The sequence below is a fragment of the Aedes aegypti genome, chromosome 3 (assembly GCF_002204515.2).
Source record: "Aedes aegypti strain LVP_AGWG chromosome 3, AaegL5.0 Primary Assembly, whole genome shotgun sequence".
Classification (NCBI taxonomy): Eukaryota; Metazoa; Arthropoda; class Insecta; order Diptera; family Culicidae; genus Aedes; species Aedes aegypti.
The window spans coordinates 81,016,184-81,035,946 of NC_035109.1; the positions used below are offsets into that span (position 1 = coordinate 81,016,184).

At 39.8% G+C, this 19,763-nt stretch overlaps 1 protein-coding gene across 2 annotated transcripts in view; it reads right to left on the minus strand.

Annotated features, from left to right (window-relative positions):
* LOC5578003 (tankyrase) overlaps positions 1–19,763 on the minus strand; it is an 86,507-nt gene continuing 66,744 nt past the window's right edge. The window contains exons 9-12 of one of the 2 annotated variants that reach the window (XM_021852804.1): positions 18,830–18,987; positions 18,470–18,762; positions 18,244–18,400; positions 1–485 (exon numbers count right to left, since the gene is read on the minus strand). In XM_021852804.1, coding sequence (XP_021708496.1) covers positions 408–485; positions 18,244–18,400; positions 18,470–18,762; positions 18,830–18,987 — 686 coding nt within the window. In that variant the 3' untranslated portion in view covers positions 1–407. The remainder of the gene's footprint in view (positions 486–18,243; positions 18,401–18,469; positions 18,763–18,829; positions 18,988–19,763) is intronic. The other variant, XM_001656691.2, reaches the window with a different exon arrangement.

Sequence of the window (19,763 nt, forward strand, 5' to 3'; positions counted from 1 at the left end):
TCGCTTTCGTCCAAGCTGGCATCACTTCCTGCACCGCTGCTTCCACATCCGCTATCATGCGAAGTGAACGGTCCATTGTAGCCCCCGTCGTTGTTGTTATCGATGGCCACCGCCGGAGTGATGATCAACAGTTGACTGAACTTTTTGCCCGTCGAAACGCGAACCGCCGTGGCTTTGGCCATCGTCGAACGCGTAGTCGAGCGGATTCTCGTGAAACTCGAAGTGTGCACACTGGCAATTGCACTGTTCCCATTGTTACCATTGTTGCTATTGTTGCTGTTGCTGCTACTATTGCTATTGTTGTTGATGCTGTTGTTAGTGTTGCTGCTGTTGTTGCTACCGCTGCTGGTACTGGCAAAAACGATATTGTTGTTCTGACCGATGTTGCTGACTGCGGAGATTGTCCATCATCTCGCTGGCTCCTGGGGGCTAGCGCTGTCGTCCGGTTTCACGATCTGGTAGGTGATCAGATACTCCGGGTAGGCCTGCGAATGTAATAAAAGATGAAGGTTTTATTTCACGTTTGGATTATAAAATCATGGAATTGATGGAAATGTGCCTACAAAATCGTACACATCTCGGTTTTGAATTATTGGGCCGCAAGCCGAGATGCACAGGTACGAACATGAGGTTATCAAAAAGAGGGAGCAGCACTTCTATAAACACTTGAATGATGCTGAGAGCATGGATATTCGACTTCTACTAACATTCCTCCCCTTCCTCGATGAACGCATTTGGGCGTGACCAAAATTGACTTTTGTACTTGAACTCTCGTACTCCATGTTAGGAGCGGCTCACAACAGCGTCTATTCCCCATGTCAGGGGCGGCTGATCATCGTCCGAGTGGCAGAGAAGGACTCTAAGCTAAACTGCGCTCTATTTCCCTCCGAACATTTAGGGGGAATGGTCCTCCGGAAATCTAGGGGGTTGGTTCCAGGCCCTGCAAGCCAAGCCGTAAAAATACACCAGCACAGGAACGTCAACGAGAGAATACGGACCAGAACAATCGGCAAAGACCACAGCGCCGAAAATGGACTAGCGATTGGAAACTCTGCACGTGGAACTGCAAATCTCTCAACTTCATTGGAAGCACACGCATACTCTCCGATGTACTGAAGATCCGCGGTTTCGACATCGTAGCGCTGCAGGAGGTGTGCTGGACAGGTTTGATGGTGCGAACGTTTAGAGGTAATCATACCATCTACCAGAGCTGCGGCAACACACGTGAGTTGGGAACAGCTTTTATAGTGATGGGTGATATGCAGAGGCGCGTGATCGGGTGGTGGCCGATCAACGAAAGAATGTGCAAGTTGAGGCTCAAAGGCCGGTTCTTCAACTTCAGCATCATAAACGTGCATAGCCCTCACTCCGGAAGCACTGATGATGACAAGGACGCATTTTACGCGCAGCTCGAACGCGAGTACGACCGTTGCCCAAGCCACGACGTCAAGATCATCATAGGAGACTTAAACGCTCAGGTTGGCCAGGAGGAGGAGTTCAGACCGACGATTGGAAAGTTCAGCGCCCACCGGCTGACGAACGAAAACGGCCTACGACTGATAGATTTTGCCGCCTCCAAGAACATGGTCATTTGCAGCACCTACTTCCAGCACAGCCTCCCGTATCGATACACCTGGAGATCGCCACTGCAGACAGAATCACAAATCGACCACGTTTTGATCGATGGACGGCACTTCTCCGATATTACCGACGTCAGAACCTATCGTGGCGCTAACATTGAATCTGATCACTATCTAATGATGGTCAAACTGCGCCAAAAACTATCCGTCATCAACAATGTACGGTATCGACGCCCGCCTCGGTATAACCTAGCGCGATTGGCCCAACCGAACGTCGCTGCCGCATACGCGCAGCATCTCGAGGTAGCGTTGCCGGAAGAGGGAGAGCTTGACGAAGCCCCTCTTGAGGATTGCTGGAGCAACATAAAAGCAGCCATCAACAACGCAGCCGAGAGCATCGTCTGGTACGTGGAAAGGAGGACATGTAACGATTGGTTCGACGAAGAATGCAGGCAGGTTTTGGAGGAGAATGATGCAGCGCGAGCTGCAATGCTGCAGCAAGGAACGCGACAAAACGTGGAGCGATATAAAAGAAAACAAAAGCAGCAAACCCGCCTATTCCGGGACAAAAAGCGCCGCCTGGAAGAAGCGAAATGTGAAGAAATGGAACAGCTACATCGTTCACAAGAAACGCCAAAGTTCTACGAGAAGCTTAACGCATCCCGAAAAGGCTTCGTGCCGCGAGCCGAAATGTGTAGGGATAAGGACGGAAGCATCTTAACGGACGGACGTGAGGCGATTGAAAGGTGGAAACAGCACTACGATGAACACCTGTATGGCACGGAGAACACAGGCGCCGAGGGTCACGACAGCGGAAGAAGTGACTACGTCAGCACGGCGGATGAAGGAAACCAACCTGCCCCCACATTGAGGGAAGTTAAGGATGCCATCAACCAGATCAAGAATAACAAGGCCGCTGGTAAGGATGGTATTGGAGCTGAACTCATCAAAATGGGCCCGGAGAGGTTGGCCGCCTGTCTGCACCGGCTGATTGTCAGAATCTGGGACATGGAACAGCTGGTGGAGGAGTGAAAGCAAGGGGTCATATGCCCCATCTACAAGAAGGGCGACAAACTGGAATGTGAAAACTATCGTGCGATTACTATCCTGAATGCCGCTTACAAAGTGCTATCCCAGATTATCTTCCGTCATCTATCACCAATAACAAATGAGTTTATGGGAAGTTATCAAGCTGGTTTCATCAACGGCCGCTCGACAACGGATCAAATCTTCAATGTACGGCAAATCCTCCAGAAATGTCGTGAATACCAAGTCGCAACGCATCACCTAACTTAACTTAAACATATAACGCATTAATCGTGGCAATAGAAGATTGTAACGATTTTTGCCTGAAATTATTGATTATTTTATTTGACATTTGTTCCAATGTTTCAACATTGGATATTCTATGTAACTCATTGGTACTATACCAGGGAGGAAGTCTCAGAATCATTTTCAAAATTTTATTTTGAATTCTCTGCAGAGCTTTCTTCCTGGTATTACGACAGCTAGTCCATATTGGTACAGCATACAACATGGCTGGCCTGAAAATTTGTTTGAATATCGAAAGCTTGTTCTTAAGACAAAGTTTTGATTTTCTATTAATAAGGGGATAGAGACATTTTACATATTTATTACATTTGGCTTGAATGCCCTCAATGTGATTTTTGAAAGTTAAATTCTTATCTAGCATGAGCCCTAGATACTTACCTTCATCTGACCAATTTATTGGAACCCCTCTCATCGTGACAACATGTCTACTTGAAGGTTTCAAATAAAGAGCTTTTGGTTTATGTGGGAATATTATTAGTTGAGTTTTGGAAGCATTAGGAGAAATCTTCCATTTTTGCAAGTATGAAGAAAAAATATCCAAACTTTTTTGCAATCGACTACAGATGACGCGCAAGCTTCGTCCTTTGGCGGAGAGGCCTGTGTCATCCGCAAACAAAGATTTTTGACATCCCTGAGGTAACTCAGGTAAGTCAGATGTGAAAATATTGTATAATATTGGTCCCAAAATGCTGCCTTGAGGAACACCAGCTCTTACAGGAAGTCTTTCAGATCTGGAATTCTGATAATTAACCTGAAGTGTACGATTTGACAGATAACTTTGAATTATTCTAACAATGTATGTTGGAAAATTAAAGTTTTTTTTAATTTTACAATCAAACCTTCATGCCAAACACTGTCGAATGCTTTTTCTATGTCTAGAAGAGCAAGACCAGTAGAATAGCCTTCAGATTTGTTGGAACGGATCAAATTTGTTACACGTAAAAGTTGATGAGTGGTCGAATGTCCATGGCGGAATCCGAACTGTTCATTGGCAAAAATTGAATTTTCGTTGATGTGGGCCATCATTCTGTTCAAAATAGCCGTTTCAAAAAGTTTACTGATGGAGGAAAGCAAACTGATTGGACGATAGCTAGAAGCTTCTGCAGGATTTTTGTCTGGTTTTAAAATTGGAACAACCTTAGCATTTTTCCATTTGTCAGGAAAATATGGTAATTGAAAACATTTGTTAAATATATCAACTTAAAATGATAAGCTACTTTCTGGAAGTTTCTTGATGAGGATGTAGAAAATTCCATCATCGCCAGGAGCTTTCATATTTTTGAATTTTTTAATAATAGTTCTCACTTCTTCCAAATCAGTTTCCCAGACATTTTCGAAAACGTTCTCTTGATTGAGAATATTTTCGAACTCCTGAGTAACTTCATTTTCAATTGGACTAGTAAGTCCTAAATTAAAATTGTGCGCACTTTCAAACTGCATAGCAAGTTTTTGAGCTTTTTCGCAATTAGTTTGTAATAATTTGTTTTCCTCTTTCAATGCCGGTATTGGCTTCTGAGGTTTTTTCAAGATTTTAGATAATTTCCAAAAGGGCTTAGAGCCAGGGTCCAATTGAGAAATTTTATTTTCAAAATTTTTGTTTCTTAATTGAGCAAAACGTTTCTTGATTTCTTTCTGCAAATCCTGCCATATAATTTTCATAGCAGGATCGCGAGTGCGTTGAAATTGCCTTCTCCTCACGTTTTTAAGACGGATCAAGAGTTTAAGATCATCGTCTATAATCACGGATTCAAATTTAACTTCACATTTTGGAATTGCAATGCTCCGGGCTTCAACAATGGAATTTGTTAAAGTTTCAAGAGCATTGTCAATATCAAGTTTAGTTTCTAAAGAAATGTTAACAGCAAGATTAGAGTCAACATACGTTTTATATATATTACAGTCGGCTCGTAAATAATTGAAAGTGGAGCTGATAGGATTGAGAATCGCTTCTTGGGATATTTGAAATGTAACAGGGACATGATCAGAATCAAAATCAGCATGAGTAATCAGTTGGCTACAAAGATGACTAGAGTCGGTTAAGACTAAATCAATCGTAGATGGATTTCTAGAAGAGGAAAAACATGTAGGGCTATCAGGGTATTGAATTGAGAAATATCCTGAAGAGCAGTCATCAAATAAAATTCTGCCGTTGGAATTACTTTGAGAATTATTCCATGACCGATGTTTGGCATTAAAGTCACCAATGACAAAAAAAATTGACTTATTGCGAGTCAATTTTCGCAAGTCAGTTTGGAGCAAATTCACTTGCTGTCCAGAGCATTGAAAAGGCAAATAGGCAGCTATGAAAGTATATTTACCAAACTGTGTTTCAACAGAAACACCTAAAGTTTCAAAAACTTTAGTTTCAAATGACGAACACAGTTGATGTTTTATACGCCTATGAATGATGATTGCAACTCCCCCACATGCCCCATCAAGTCGATCGTTACGATAAACAAAAAAGTTAGGATCTCTTTTGAGTTTAGATCCAGGTTTTAAATACGTTTCGGTAATAACTGCTATATGCATGTTATTAACCGTAAGAAAATTAAACAGCTCGTCCTCTTTACCATTCAGAGAACGAGCATTCCAATTTAAAATATTTCAATTATTATTTGGATTCAATAGAAAAAAGTAATCCAATAACAATTTGATTTGTAAATTTTACACCAACTTGGACTGCTTCAGTCATAGTGGTGACTTTGAACATTGCATCAAACATTAGATTCAATTGTTCAGTTAGAAAATTAAAATCTGAGGCAGACATATCACTTGAAGTGGGTCCATTTGATGATTTCCCATTAGAATTTTCGGTAGACGAAGAAGCTAAGTAAGAGTTGTGGCGGTAGGGTTTTTTCCATTTGATTTGAAACAAGTAGAATGGGTACTCATAGTACGAACAGGGGAGGAGTTCAAATTTCCTGCTATGATATCGGCAAAGGATTTACCGTGGGTAGATACATTCGAAATTGAAAGATTCGAACGGCTACCCGACGGATTAAAATTAGTTTGTGAATGAGCATGATTATGATCTTCCTAATGGGTATGATTCATGATCAAGCGATCGTTAACTGAAAAATGAGCATTGTTCGATACTCTACCAGGAAAATTCCGGAAACGACCGTTATCGTAACGGATATTATCTTTCATCTGCCTGGCACGAGCCTCAATGACCCTTTTGCGTGAAGGGCAATTCCAAAAATTGGACTTATGGTTAGCCCCGCAATTAGAGCATATGAACTTGGTGGTATCTTCCTTTACTGGACAGACGTCTTTGGCGTGAGAAGAACCTCCGCAAATCATGCATTTAGCATCCATGCGACAATTTTTTGTACGATGACCCCACTTTTGGCACCGACGGCACTGAGTGGGGTTCTGGTAATTTCCTCCAGGTTTCTGGAAATGTTCCCATGTCACACGGACATCAAACAAAAGTTTTGCTTTTTCTAAAGCTTTAATATTATTTAGTTCTTTTTTGTTAAAGTGAACTAAATAAAATTCTTGAGAAAGCCCTTTCCGAACAATGCCAGATTGGGTTCTCTTTTTCATAATGATTACTTGGACTGGGGAAAATCCAAGTAAATCATTTATTTTAGGTGATTTATAGTCACTTGAGAGACCTTTCAAGACAACTTTGAACAAACGTTCAGTTTTGTCGTCATAAGTAAAAAATTTGTGCTTCTTCTCTTCAAGATATTTGAGAAGAAGTTCGCGATCTTTAAGAGTTTCCGGCAAAACGCGACAGTCTCCTTTCTTTGCGATTTGGAAGGAAACCTTGATTCCCCTAATGGAGTTCAAGATCTCCTGCCTAAATCCCCCAAATTCGGAACAACTGACCACGATAGGCGGCACTATTTGCTTCCTCACTTGAATCAAAGAGCCTGGGCTAGAGGCTGCTTCGATTTGGTGTTCGGAAAATTTGTCTAGAGCATCGAACTGATTGCTCATTTCGATACAATTATTCATTTCACCCTTGGAAGAAAGTTCGCATTCCGGGGAAACGTCCTTTCTTCCATTCTTGCCACGTGTAGTGACAGTTTTAAAACCCACTTTTTTGGAAGGAAGTAGTGAATTCAGAGATTCACCCTTCCTTTTGTTTGTTTTTGATACCATGTTTAATTAATAAACGAAAAAAGGCGTGACCTTCGAGAGGTTTTTTCCCGAGACGGTGTCCAAGAAGGATTACCACCGCTAGCTTTCGCCAACGGGTCCAACGAAAAATTGAAGGCACGGGTCCAAACAAGGATCGTAAAGGGATCAATAGTATAAAATAGTACTGAAAAGTACTGTTTTAGTAGCACTGAAAAGTACCGTTTTTAATTTTAGCACTGAAAAGTACTGTTTTATTGCTTTAGGTAGTTTTTAAGAAAACTTCCAAGAGCGGAGAGAATTCGTGTACGCACAGCACGAAGGTACGATGCGCACTGGGCAACGCATCACCTGTTCATCGATTTCAAAGCGGCTTATGATAGCAAGAGCCATGGAAAATCATGGACGATTACAGCTTTTCCGGGAAGCTCACAAGACTAATAAGAGCAACGATGGACGGTATGCAGAATAGTGTGAAGATTTCGGGCGAACATTCCCGTTCGTTCGAATCCCGCCGGGGACTTCGACAGGGTGATGGACTTTCGTACCTGCTGTTCAACATCGCGCTAGAAGGAGTAATGCGGAGAGCCGGGTTCAATAACCGAGGTACGATTTTCACAAGATCCAGCCAATTTGTTTGCTTCGCGGATGATCTGAATATTGTCGGCAGAACATTTAGAACGGTGGCAGACCTGAAACGTGAAGCGACAAAAGTCGGCCTGATGGTGAATGCGTCAAAAACAAAGTACATGCTGATAGGCGGAACCGAGCGCGACAGAGCCCGTCTGGGAAGCAGTGTTACGATAGACGGGGATACTTTTGAGGTGGTTGATGATTTCGTCTACCTCGGATCCTTGTTAACGGCTGATAACAACGTTAGTCGTGAAATACGGAGACGCATCATCAGTGGAAGTCGGAAGAAGCTGCGGTCGAGAATGATCCACCCCCGCACCAAATGTACCATGTACAAAACGCTTATAAGACCGGTGGTCCTTTATGGACATGAAGCATTGACCATGCTGGAAGAGGACCTGCAAGCACTTGAGGTGTTCGAACGAAGGGTGCTTAGGACGATCTTTGGCGGAGTGCAGGAGAACGGTGTGTGGCGACGGAGAATGAACCACGAGCTCGCTAGGCTCTACGACGAACCCAGTATCCAGAAGGTTGCGAAAGCCGGAAGGTGCGCTGAGCAGGGCGGGGAGCACAGCACAGCGAGCGAGGTGGCTTGATCAAGTGCAACAAGATCTTGAGAACGTGGACCAAAATCGAAGTTGGAGAGACACAGCCATGGACCGAGTAAATTGGCGTAACATCGTTAACGAGGTTTTATCAAATTAATTGATGTAACACCAACTAAATAAATAGAATAATAACTTTGAACTTTCGATTTGTGAACTTTGATAATGGTTAGCTAATCCCAAGACCCATTCATTAAATCTCTGTGCAACATTGATTGTTCTGGTCAATGACGGAGTGCAACTACGAAGTGGTCATCCATGCTCATGCTCATAGTGAAGGATGCCATTCATCATCTCAAGAACAATACATCTGCAGTTAGATATTATTGCGCCATTTTCTATATTTTTTTCGGAAATTATCAAGAAAATCCTGGAGTTCATCCAGTGATTCTTCGATCAATTTCGCAAGGATTTCGTCCGTGTCCATTTTCTCCAGAGATATCACCACCGATTTTTTAGGATTCTTGCAGAATGTTCTACAGATATCAACCTAGAATTTCTCTAAGCACAATTTTAGAAGTTACTCCAAAAATTCCTCTTATGATTTATCCTTCAGAAGTCCAGCAGAAAATCTTTGCGAAATTCTCCAATAAAGTTCTTAAAGAAATTACCCAGATTTTTTCCAGGGAATTGTCAAGCACATGTTTTAAGACATTATCCCGGAAAGAATCCTGACAGTATCGCTATAATGCATCCTATAGTAATCTCTGATGAAACTTCTGTAGAAATTATCGATGAACTTTTGCGAGAATCTCTGAAAAACTCCCTAACTTCTGAGAAAGATATTATAAATGAATTTGTAAGATAATGATTGAAACATTTCTGGATAAAATCCTGTAGGATTTTCTTGGGGCATTCCTTGAAAAACATTAAACAGCATCCCTGAATAAAATTTGTATAAAAATGGTCGCAATAATTGCTGCAGTATTTGTCAGTGTAAAACTAAAAATAAAGTATTGAAGAATCTATGGAGATTTTACTTGGTAAACTTCTCGAGAATTTTATGGAAGAATTGCTGCAAAAAGAGTAACTCGTGGATGAATTGTTGGAAGAAATTTCTAGATAAATTTCTGGAGGAACGTAATGATGATCTTATTGGGTTCTTCAATAAAGAAGATTTCTGAATACATTTCCTGGAATAATCGGTGGAAGAATTTTAGAGCAGTTCCTGAATCGGCGTAGGAACTACTTGGTAGGTACTTGAGTGATTCTTGTAGGGGTTTCTAAAAAAAATAATGGGTTCTTTCAAAAACCCTTCCTAGGAAAAACTCATTTAGGAATCTTTGAAACATTTGCTTAAGTTGCTACTGGAAAATATTGGAAAATACTGGTGAAAAACTGGAATTGGTGGAAAAATCTCAAGAGAAATTGGAAATAAGTCATTTGGCATAACAGTTCTTTGCCATTATGGTTCGGGACCGTAAGGTACGTCATAAAATTTCATATGCCTTCTTTTTCAGATGTCATGTCATATCTTAGCATTTTCAATAAAAATTTGGTTGTTAAAAATGTGTCATGGCTCCGGAAGTTATATATGGTGCAATTCATTGGCCAAAAAAGCTTTGCAAATAAAGATTAGAAGTATATACTATTAATAACTAACAATGTAATATGTCCAATTGCGAGTCGTTTTTCGGCACCCTTTTGCTTACTGGAAAGAATCAGATCAAATACAACGTTTTCCAGAATTATGCCAAATGGCTTTACGCCATTTGGAAATATGTCAAACGGAGTAGACCCCAGGAATAGCACATGAGGGATTCCACGGAGGCATGCAAGTCGATTCTGATCGACCATTTCAAAAATATCTGAAACTTTGCACAGTTTTTCAGTTCCATCTAAATCGTCATTTTCCGATATCAAATCTTCAAGTTGAGTCACGACTAACTTTTCAAAAGGGTGTATGTGAAAATGGTTCAAAAATATTCAAAAAGCTGCACAGCAAAAACGGTTCGTTCGATTGTTAGACAACTAAAGAAACAAAGTTAGACAACTAAATAAAGATTCCAAAAAAAATACACACAGTAATTTTTTTTTTTTGCATTAAAAAACATCATTTTTGTCACAAAAAGCTATCTACCATAAAAATTTGGTGATGGTAAGCCAATAAACAAAAAAGTTATGACATTTCAAATATTTCACAAATTTGACACTTAGTGAAAAAAAAAAATTTTTTTTTCATTGTTAATTTTTTTTAGGACCGCAGTTTGTTGCTGAATTTTTTGTTAAGGGTACCACATGAGGTTAACAAGTTGTTTTCATGATATTTTATTTAATTATTCATAACTATTATAGCATCTATAGGAAAGTTAGACGCGATCCAGTGTTGTGATCTAAAGTCTTGATAGTGTCATATTTTTTATTGTACGTAACTGAAGAAAAATTCTCTCAATAGTGTTGAAACCTTTTGATAAAAGAAACCTATAAGAAATCTAATATTGAAGACAAAAGCTACAAAAAAAGTTTTCTATACAGGTATACGACTAGTTTACCTGCAAAAAGTTTACCTCGTAGAGACTAGGCGGGTCTATACCCAGGTGATCTAGTATACGTAAAGCAGGTCGGTTTTCTCGGCGCTGGTTTTCTCCACAAAGTTAAAATCTGATTACACCTGGGTATAGACCCGCCTTGGTAGAGAATAGACTTTGTTAATCATATTTGGGAGAAAGCGAGTAACTTCAATGACCATGAACATACTCACGAAAAAGATAAAAATATACTACCACTATGGTTATAAAAGATTTAATTGTAAAATTTTTCTTCAGTCAAGCAAACGACACCAAACTAGTCAGTAAAAACTTAAAAGTGATTTTGTTTATTAAAATCTAACGAGCAACATGAGTAGTCGCTTTCTCAACTGTTGCAGGCCGTTTGCAGAAAAAAAGTGTTCGAAAGAGCTACGAAATCTCACCGAAAGCACCATAGATAAACTGAAAGCGGCTGGTTATGCTCCAATGTCTACATTGAATACAAATTTACGCATTTGTACGTCCTGCCGTTTAAACGTTGACAAACGGGCAATCTGTACATCATCGGTGGATCAGGTTGCAGGAAGTTCGAAAACAACAACAACTGAGGAATTACTAGATGCACCGACAACAACTGAGGAGTTACCAGAAGTACCAAGTGCAGATAGTCTTGCCACGGTACCATCAGCGACATCTGTTTCAACAAATCAATCAGAAGATGAGTGCATCCAGAAGGTCAACATCGAACGCTTCAACGAAGGCATAGCTGGAATAAAAGTGACTCCGATTAAATGGACGAAGATGGGTTACGTCAATTATCCCGAGAAAAAATACCGTGAAATCAACGAAGCTGTACGAAGAAACCTCTTCAAATTAGGACCTGAGGATGTGGAAAATACAGACTACGATGAGGTAATTATGAATATGAAGGAAAGGTTCTCGAATCTAGCCACGACAAGGAAAGAAAAATTATTGATTTTGTCGATGCTGCCAAGCTCGTGGTCTATTCAAGACGCCATTGATGAGTTCAAAACCAATAGAAATACAGCAAAAGAGGCAAAACAATTCAAAAATAACTGTCTTGCAACCAAAAATGCTAGGTCGAGTACTTCATTAACAGATGAGACAAAAGAAAAAATAATTCAATATTTTGAAGACGATGAAGTAAGTAGAGCTATGCCTGGCCAAAAAGATTATGTATCTGCAAAAAAAGATGGAAAGCGTCAAGCAATCCAAAAACGATTAATGATGACTACTTTGAAAGAAGCGTATACACGCTTCAAGGAAATTAACGAAAATATTAAGGTAGGTTTTTCCTCATTTGCAAGCCTTCGTCCAAGGCAATGCAAGCTTCTATCCAATTCAGGAACACATAATGTTTGTGTGTGCACAACACACGAAAATATTAACCTAATCTTACATAGTTTGAAAAGAATCAATTTATCAAAGGATATTAAAATGTTAACTGGTAGTCTTTTGTGTGAAAATACAACATCAAATTGCTATCTACGATCTTGTTCGGATTGTCCAGATTCTTCATCATTGGAAAATACTTTATTCGCTGAGTTTGAAGAAAATTATATTGATCAGTTATCATTTGAGCAATGGGTGACCACGGATAGGTGTGACCTAGAAACTATTGTAAAACCTGTAGATGAGTTTGTGTCATTTTTTTTTGCTTGAAATTAGAAAGTTTAATTCCTTACGACTTTATTAAAACAGAGCAATCCCGCTTTTTAAAAAATACGAAAAATACATTACAAGATGGTGAATTTTTAGTCATTTGTGATTTTTCTGAAAACTATAGCTTTGTATTGCAAGATGAAGTGCAGTCCCATCACTGGAACGTACAACAAGCTACAATTGATCCATTCGTTATTTATTTCAATGGAAGTACGCAAATTGAACATTTTAGTTTTATTGTAATTTCCGAAGATTTAAGACACGACTCAGTACACCCGATTCTGTTTTTGCACGGATTTTTTTTACACGGCCGTGCAAAAAAAGTTTCCATACATTTTTTTCGGTCAAAACCTTATTTTTGCATGAAACGTTGAGAAATTGTCTTACTTTTTTTACACGGTTTTTGAAATTTTGAACTGAAAACTTTTTTTGCACGGTACGCATCCCCCGTGCAAAAACAGAATCGGGTGTATCTGTAAATTTGTTCATTGCCAAAATGATTAACTTTTTACGCGTTGATAAGGATAAAGAAATCAGAAAGATATATTTCATGTCTGATGGAGCAGCATCGCAGTACAAAAACCGTAAGAATTTTTCGAGCCTATGTCAATTTAAATCAAAGTACGGAATTGATGCAGAATGGCATTTCTTTGCTACGTCACATGGCAAAGGTCCTTGTGATGCTATTGGAGGAACCATAAAGCGCATGGCCACAAGAGCAAGTTTAGCCAAAGAACGTGAGCATCCAATTAAAACTGCAAAAGAACTATTTGATTGGGCGAATCGCAGAAAAGAAGAAGATTTAACAAAATTATCATTTTGTTTTACTACTACTGAAGAGTACGAATTAACGGCATCAGAGCTCAGCGAGCAATATAATAACGCGAAAACGATCCAAAGAACCCAAAAATTTCACTGTTTCATTCCATTGTCAGAAAATAAAATTAAAGCAAAACTATACTCGAACTGTACTGATAATGATGCAAAAGTGTTCGATATTGTAAAAAAATTGAATAACAATAAATAAATAAATAAGTATTAATAAAATGTTTTCATGATCTCATAACGCATACCCAAATCCAAAACTTTTAAAGTTTATATATAACATTTAGAAACTCATCGATCATACTCTAAAAAAAAATATCCTGGTAAAAAAAATTATTTTCGTGTAATCTGTTAATTCATTTTAATTTAACATATATACATATACATATAATATTTATACATATACATAATATTTATACATATAATATACATAATACTAATGAATACATGAAAACGACTTGTTTAATTCACGCAAGGCCCTTAACAATAAAATCAGCAACAAACTGCGGTTCCCGTAATAATTTACACCGAAAAAAAAATTTTTTTTCTACTAAATGTGAAAATTGTGACATGATTGAAATGTCATAACTTTTTTGTTTATTGGTTTACCATCACCAAATTTTTATGGTAGATAGCTAATATAATGGACCGTTTTCCCTCAAAAAATTACGTTGGTATTCAGATAGGGTTTTGAGATATTTGAGTTTTTGTGTCAAAAATTATGTTTTTTAATGCAAAAAAAAAATTTTTTTACTGTGTGTATTTTTTTTGGAATCTTTATTTAGTTGTCTAACTTTGTTTCTTTAGTTGTCTAACAATCGAACGAACCGTTTTTGCTGTGCAGCTTTTTGAATATTTTTGAACCATTTTCACATACACCCTTTTGAAAAGTTAGTCGTGACTCAACTTGAAGATTTGATATCGGAAAATGACGATTTAGATGGAACTGGAAAACTGTGCAAAGTTTCAGCTCAATAGAAAAAAATGAATTAAAAAATTTACCAAATTTTGGTGCTGTTGCTTGGAATTACTCACATTGGAAATTTGTCAAGTGGTTCCTGTGGAAATTCCTGGTTAGGTATTTCAAATCAGATTTTACTGCAAGGAGAATGTAGATTTCAGAGCAGTAACGAACACCGAAGACGTTGGTTCAGGCGGTTTTGCACTCTCCTTGTACTCTGTTCTTGGGTTCAAACCAAAACGCTCGAACCTTAACCTAAACCCCTCCTGTTTGTGGTTCACATCGAATTGAACCAATGTTGGCTGAGCAGTCTTCAGGGAATTAAAAACGCTAATTTTTTTATTTTTTCCGACGTTTCGGTCCGTTTGGGACCTTTTTCAAGGGTTCTAAAATTTTAATGTTATAATCAATTTTAAAGTTTTTCATGTAATTTTAAGTCAAACATAATTACCAATCACTACGGTTTTCTAGTCAAGATGGCTTTGCTAAACGCTAAAATGTCATGCGGAAATATCGGTCTGAATTGGAAGAACTTAAGTTAACATTCATTTGTTATGTTTTTTCCGTCCTACACTGTACTCACATCGATTGAGTCCGACCGGTTCTGAACCATCGTGGGGCGGACAATCTCCTACCTAGCGAGCGGTCTGGAATTCGGTGTCCTATATTTAGATCTTCCACCATTACTTTTCGCATGATATCTGTTTCATCTGTGTGTGTGTCATTTCTCTAGTCTAGTGTGTGTCTTAACTATCTAACCGTAAGTGATTTCTATCGCCTGTCTAGTTTGATTTGATCGTCATCTTCTATTTGTTTTTTCATTTTTCAGTAAGTGTAGTAGTCCTGCGTAAGCTACATGGAGATTGTCTGTGTCGGTACGTTTGTTTACAGTGTCGTTGGTAGTGTATATGTGACAACTTTCAAGGATGTGTAGATTATTTGTTTTTAACGTTCTATCTATGATTTTTGATTCGTCAATCTTAAGGGGAGACCGTGTTATTTTCCCTATCTTTCGTCTCACTCTAACAATAATCATCAAAACTTTGTGGAAGCAAATCGAGTTTTAGTGAACCGATGAAGCTGAAAATTTATCGGGTTGTGCACTAGATATTTAGAATCATAGTGATACATTTTCGCATCGATATATAGAGTGGTTCTTGAGATTTGCTTCTTGAAATGGATAGGGTGATTATGATGACGTCCCGTGCGGCCTTAAAGTTATGGTCCATTGTTGCTGCATGGTTTACAAGCGCCGTTTTTTCCCGTACCCAGCTGACCTCCGTATCTGCATTTGTGTATCCCTTGTCTAGTAGTGTTTTCAATTTTTTCATGTTTGATCTGTGTCCGGATAGTCGTTGTTTCAATTTCATGGTAGTCATTCATATGTAGCATGCCTTACAATTTTCCCAGTCTATTTTATAAACAACATTGCTCTGTTCCATATCGGGTGTTTTGTCCTTTACCGACGGTAGGAGAGAGCCAATAGTTTTGTGTTGTCTGTATGCTATTTTTATCGATGGGTAGTCCCTCTTTAGTGTTTTTGTTATTTGTTGCGATAGTCCGTCGATGTTAGTGAGCGAGTAGAATTTTGTTTCTGGTTGGAGGTTTTCTGTATCTGTTTCTGTTCTACACTCAAAATAATCCAAACGTCATTGTTACGTGAAAACATACGTGATTTTTTTCCATCGCACTTTTCACGTAGCTCTTACGTAAATCATAGGTAGCCCAGAATGAACACATGAACTTTGGAAGTTCGTCCATTCCACCGTCGCTAAACGTAAGAGCTACGTGGATTTTCCGGTAGCCTTTACGAAGCGTTTCAATAGGACCTAAATGGTTTTGCTTTAAATTTAACTGTAATAAAGACCAATCTTATTTCTAATAGGCTTTGGAAGAAAACTAACTCCCAATTGGAATATGTAAACAAACTTAAAAGATTGTGATATATTTATTGTCAATCTGAGCATTTTGAATCCTGTTTCGCCAATTTTGTGAGTTTGGTCTGTCTTGTTGTAGCCTTCGCGTGCTATAATTGATAGAGGTTATAAATCAGGTATAAAATATTAAGTAATGCAGGGATTCTTCGGTATTCAAAGCATATTTACCTTGAAATCAATCTTACACAGTGTTTAAAGCAGCAGCAGCTTCTGAAGTTCTTCAAAAATCAAGCGGGCGCCAGGATTAGGATTTGAGCTCAACACTGAAAGTACGTACACTATGCAGATGTCAAAATGAACTTAGGCACCTACGTGAATTCCACGTAAGTGCGATAGGTAACCTCAGTAAACATTACCGAGTCACTATTTGGTGGTTATGAATGGTTTAGTGATCTTTATCTTAGTCAGGTGAAGTGGCGGTAAAATGAATTTGGAATGATCTACGTGACTTTTCACGTAGCAATGACGTTTGGATTTTTTTGAGTGTACTCACGTCCATAGCTGTGTTGTTGTTGATCGTTTGATGTTTTGTGCGGTTGATTATTCTGTTGATGAGGCATTTCGGATAGTCGTTGGCTTTCAGGTGGCGATGTATGACTGCGCTTTTTCCTTTTAGGTCCAGGTTCGTCGCAAAAACATTACTCTTTTGGCGAAGTTTTGCGCGACGTTCAGTTTTTGGTGAATTGGATGACCAGAATGGTAATTCAGGAAACGACCCGACGCGATGCTTTTGCAGTACCATTCAGTTTTCACCGTATTATTCTCCTGGCGGATGACCAATATATCCAGGAAAGGCAACCGGTTTTCTTCCTCTTCTTCCAAGGTGAACTGAATGTTCGTGTTAACTTGGTTGAAGGTGTTTACTACATCTTGTACTTTGTCGGGTGGCAGTACAAGAAATAGATCATCCACATACTTTTTTATGAATGGGATGACACAGCTTGCATTTGGAATAGCCTCGTCCAAAATATCTTCCATAACGAGGTCTGCGATAATTGGTGAGAGCGGGTTGCCCATTGCGGTGCCAAATTTTTGTATGTAGTAGGTTCCTTCAAACGTGAAGTAGCTACAATCGATACAAAATTCGGTGATTTCCCAGAACAGGTCTAGGCATATCGATGTGTGGTTTTCAATATCGTTCGAGCGACGGAAGATACTTCGCTTCATCAATTCTTTCGGAATAGAGGTGAAAAGCGATACTACATCGAAAGAGACGAGAATGTGTCCCTCTGGAAGGATGGTGTTATTGATGAATTGGCAGAACTCGAACGAATTTTTGATGTTATATTTGCCGGTGAGTGACTTTCGAAGAATTAGCCCAATAAACTTTGAAAGTTCATAAGACGGAGCCGTCATACATGGTACTATAGGGCGGAGGGGTAAGCCTGGTTTGTGCGCTTTGAGCTGACCGTAGATTTTTGGACAAACAGCTTTATAAGTCTTCAGCTTTGCTGCTGTACGTGCGTCAATTAGTTGAAGGTCTTGCAGGCGTTTTACGATGTTATTATTTTTAGTCTGAAAGGATGATGTTGGATCCTTTTCGACTATCACGTAGGTTTGGTCACTTGTTAGCAGCTGTTTCATCTTATTTGCGTATTCGTTCTTGTTCATGAGCACCGTTTTGTTGCCTTTATCCGCTTTGGCGACTACTATGTCGGGATGCGTCTTCAAGAACTGTCTGGTATCCTTTAAATTTTAGAACCCTTGAAAAAGGTCCCAAAACGGACCGAAACGTCGGGAAAAATAAAAAATTAGCGTTTTTAATTCCCTGAAGACTGCTCAGCCAACATTGGTTCAATAACATAACCTCAGTCGAAGCTCATCCAAAAATGTGGTTCACATCGATGATAATGGCTATGCAATAGCATATATAAGAATGAATGGTAGCATATTTCACCAAATTGTGAAATTATCATAATTTGTTGAAGCACATAATTTGTTGAAATCGGGCCTACTATAAGCTATAGAATATGTTTCAATCGTAAGCCCTTAACATTCGAAACACTCTCAATCCCCTTTACACTTCTCGACTTTTCTTTCATTGAATCTCATTACGCTTTCGAACCACTCTCGACTTGCTGTGAATTTACCTTTGATTTAGAATATCAAACTGTGTTTAGTTCAACTTACCTGTTCACCCCGATAGACGACGTATTCCGGAAAATGCAACCCGCCAGCCGAGGGCCTCCCAATGACGGAGTGATGTCCAGGCGGGGCGTGAGCCATCTTCATTGCACTAAATTGCAGGAACGATTTCCCTAGAGCTACTCGACAAAGTAGTAATTGCCTGTCGGTAAACACAAGAACGATTGGATTACTATTTCGATCGAAACTCTACTAGGTACTTTCAACTCACCTATGACACTGATAGCAGGATTTGTCCTTGTGCGCCGGACATCCGATGCCGCCGCCGATCCCGTACACGTACTGGTTCGATTTGGAGCTGTGCTCCGCGAAGTAGATCCCCGCGCCGAACATCCCGCCGATGTAGGCGTGCCGCTCGTCGAACCCCTTCTGCACGATGGCATTGATGAAGGGCGACCCGTGGAAGAGCATCCGTTCGCTCGCCTGGTGTCCATTCTCCTCGGATATTTCCTTCCGCCGGTGAACGTACCGTTCCCACAGTTTGCGGTTCTGGACCTTTTGCACCTGGATTTGGACGAGTTCAAGTTAAAAACATGGTGTTACAGGATTAGGTTCGGTAGAGGTCACTTACCCTGACGATGTTGTATCGAGTGAAGTAACCGCCGGAGTGGCCATTGTCCCGGTGCTCTCTTATCGTGGCTTGCATTTCTTCTTCGACGGCAAGAAACTCTTTGTCGTCGGGAAGCAAATCAACCAGAAGTGTGCCCGGGTTCGGTGTTAGTCCTAGACCTGGAATTTATTCAATGTTAAATACCGTAATCCGGGGGCAAATTGATCACTGTGGTGCATTTGGCCAGCTCGGAACCGAATTACCTGTTTATATGAAAAATGGAAAGCTATTGGGTCAGTGCGAAGTAGCAACCTCCATAGTAAGTGTACCAGGCACAAGACTCTGATAACACCGGTAGTCCTCTACGAGCATAAGACGTGAACAATACTCGAAGAGGATCTGCAAACGATCTTTGCCGGAGTATGTGAAAACGGCGTATGGAGGAGAAGAACGAACCACGAGCTTGCGTAGCTCTAGGGTGAATCCAATATCCAGAAAGTCGCCAAAGCTGATAACGTACGATGGGCTGGGCATGTTGTGAGAATGCCGGACAACAATCCTGCAAAAATAGTGTTTACCTCGAATCTGGCCGGTACAAGGCAAAGAGCGGCGCAACGAGCTAGGTAAGTTGATCGAGGGGAGCAGGATTTTGGAAATGTGTAGGACGATCAAGAAATTGGAGGCAAGCGAGGTAGCGCAGGTCATATCTTGGAGGGCCATCAAAAGTAAGCAAACTAAGGTTCGTTCATAACGTCGGATAACAGCTGCAGCAGAGAAATTCGTGGACGTATCATTGTCGGAAGTCATGTTTGCTACGGATTCCACAAGACCAGTCTTCTAAGATCATCCTTCTGCTCCAAGATTCAAACAAGCATGCTTTGAATTCAGCTCAATGAGCGGGATAGTTTTGAATCCTGATTTTTCAAATCTCAGCGTGCGGGATTTGTGCCAGGAT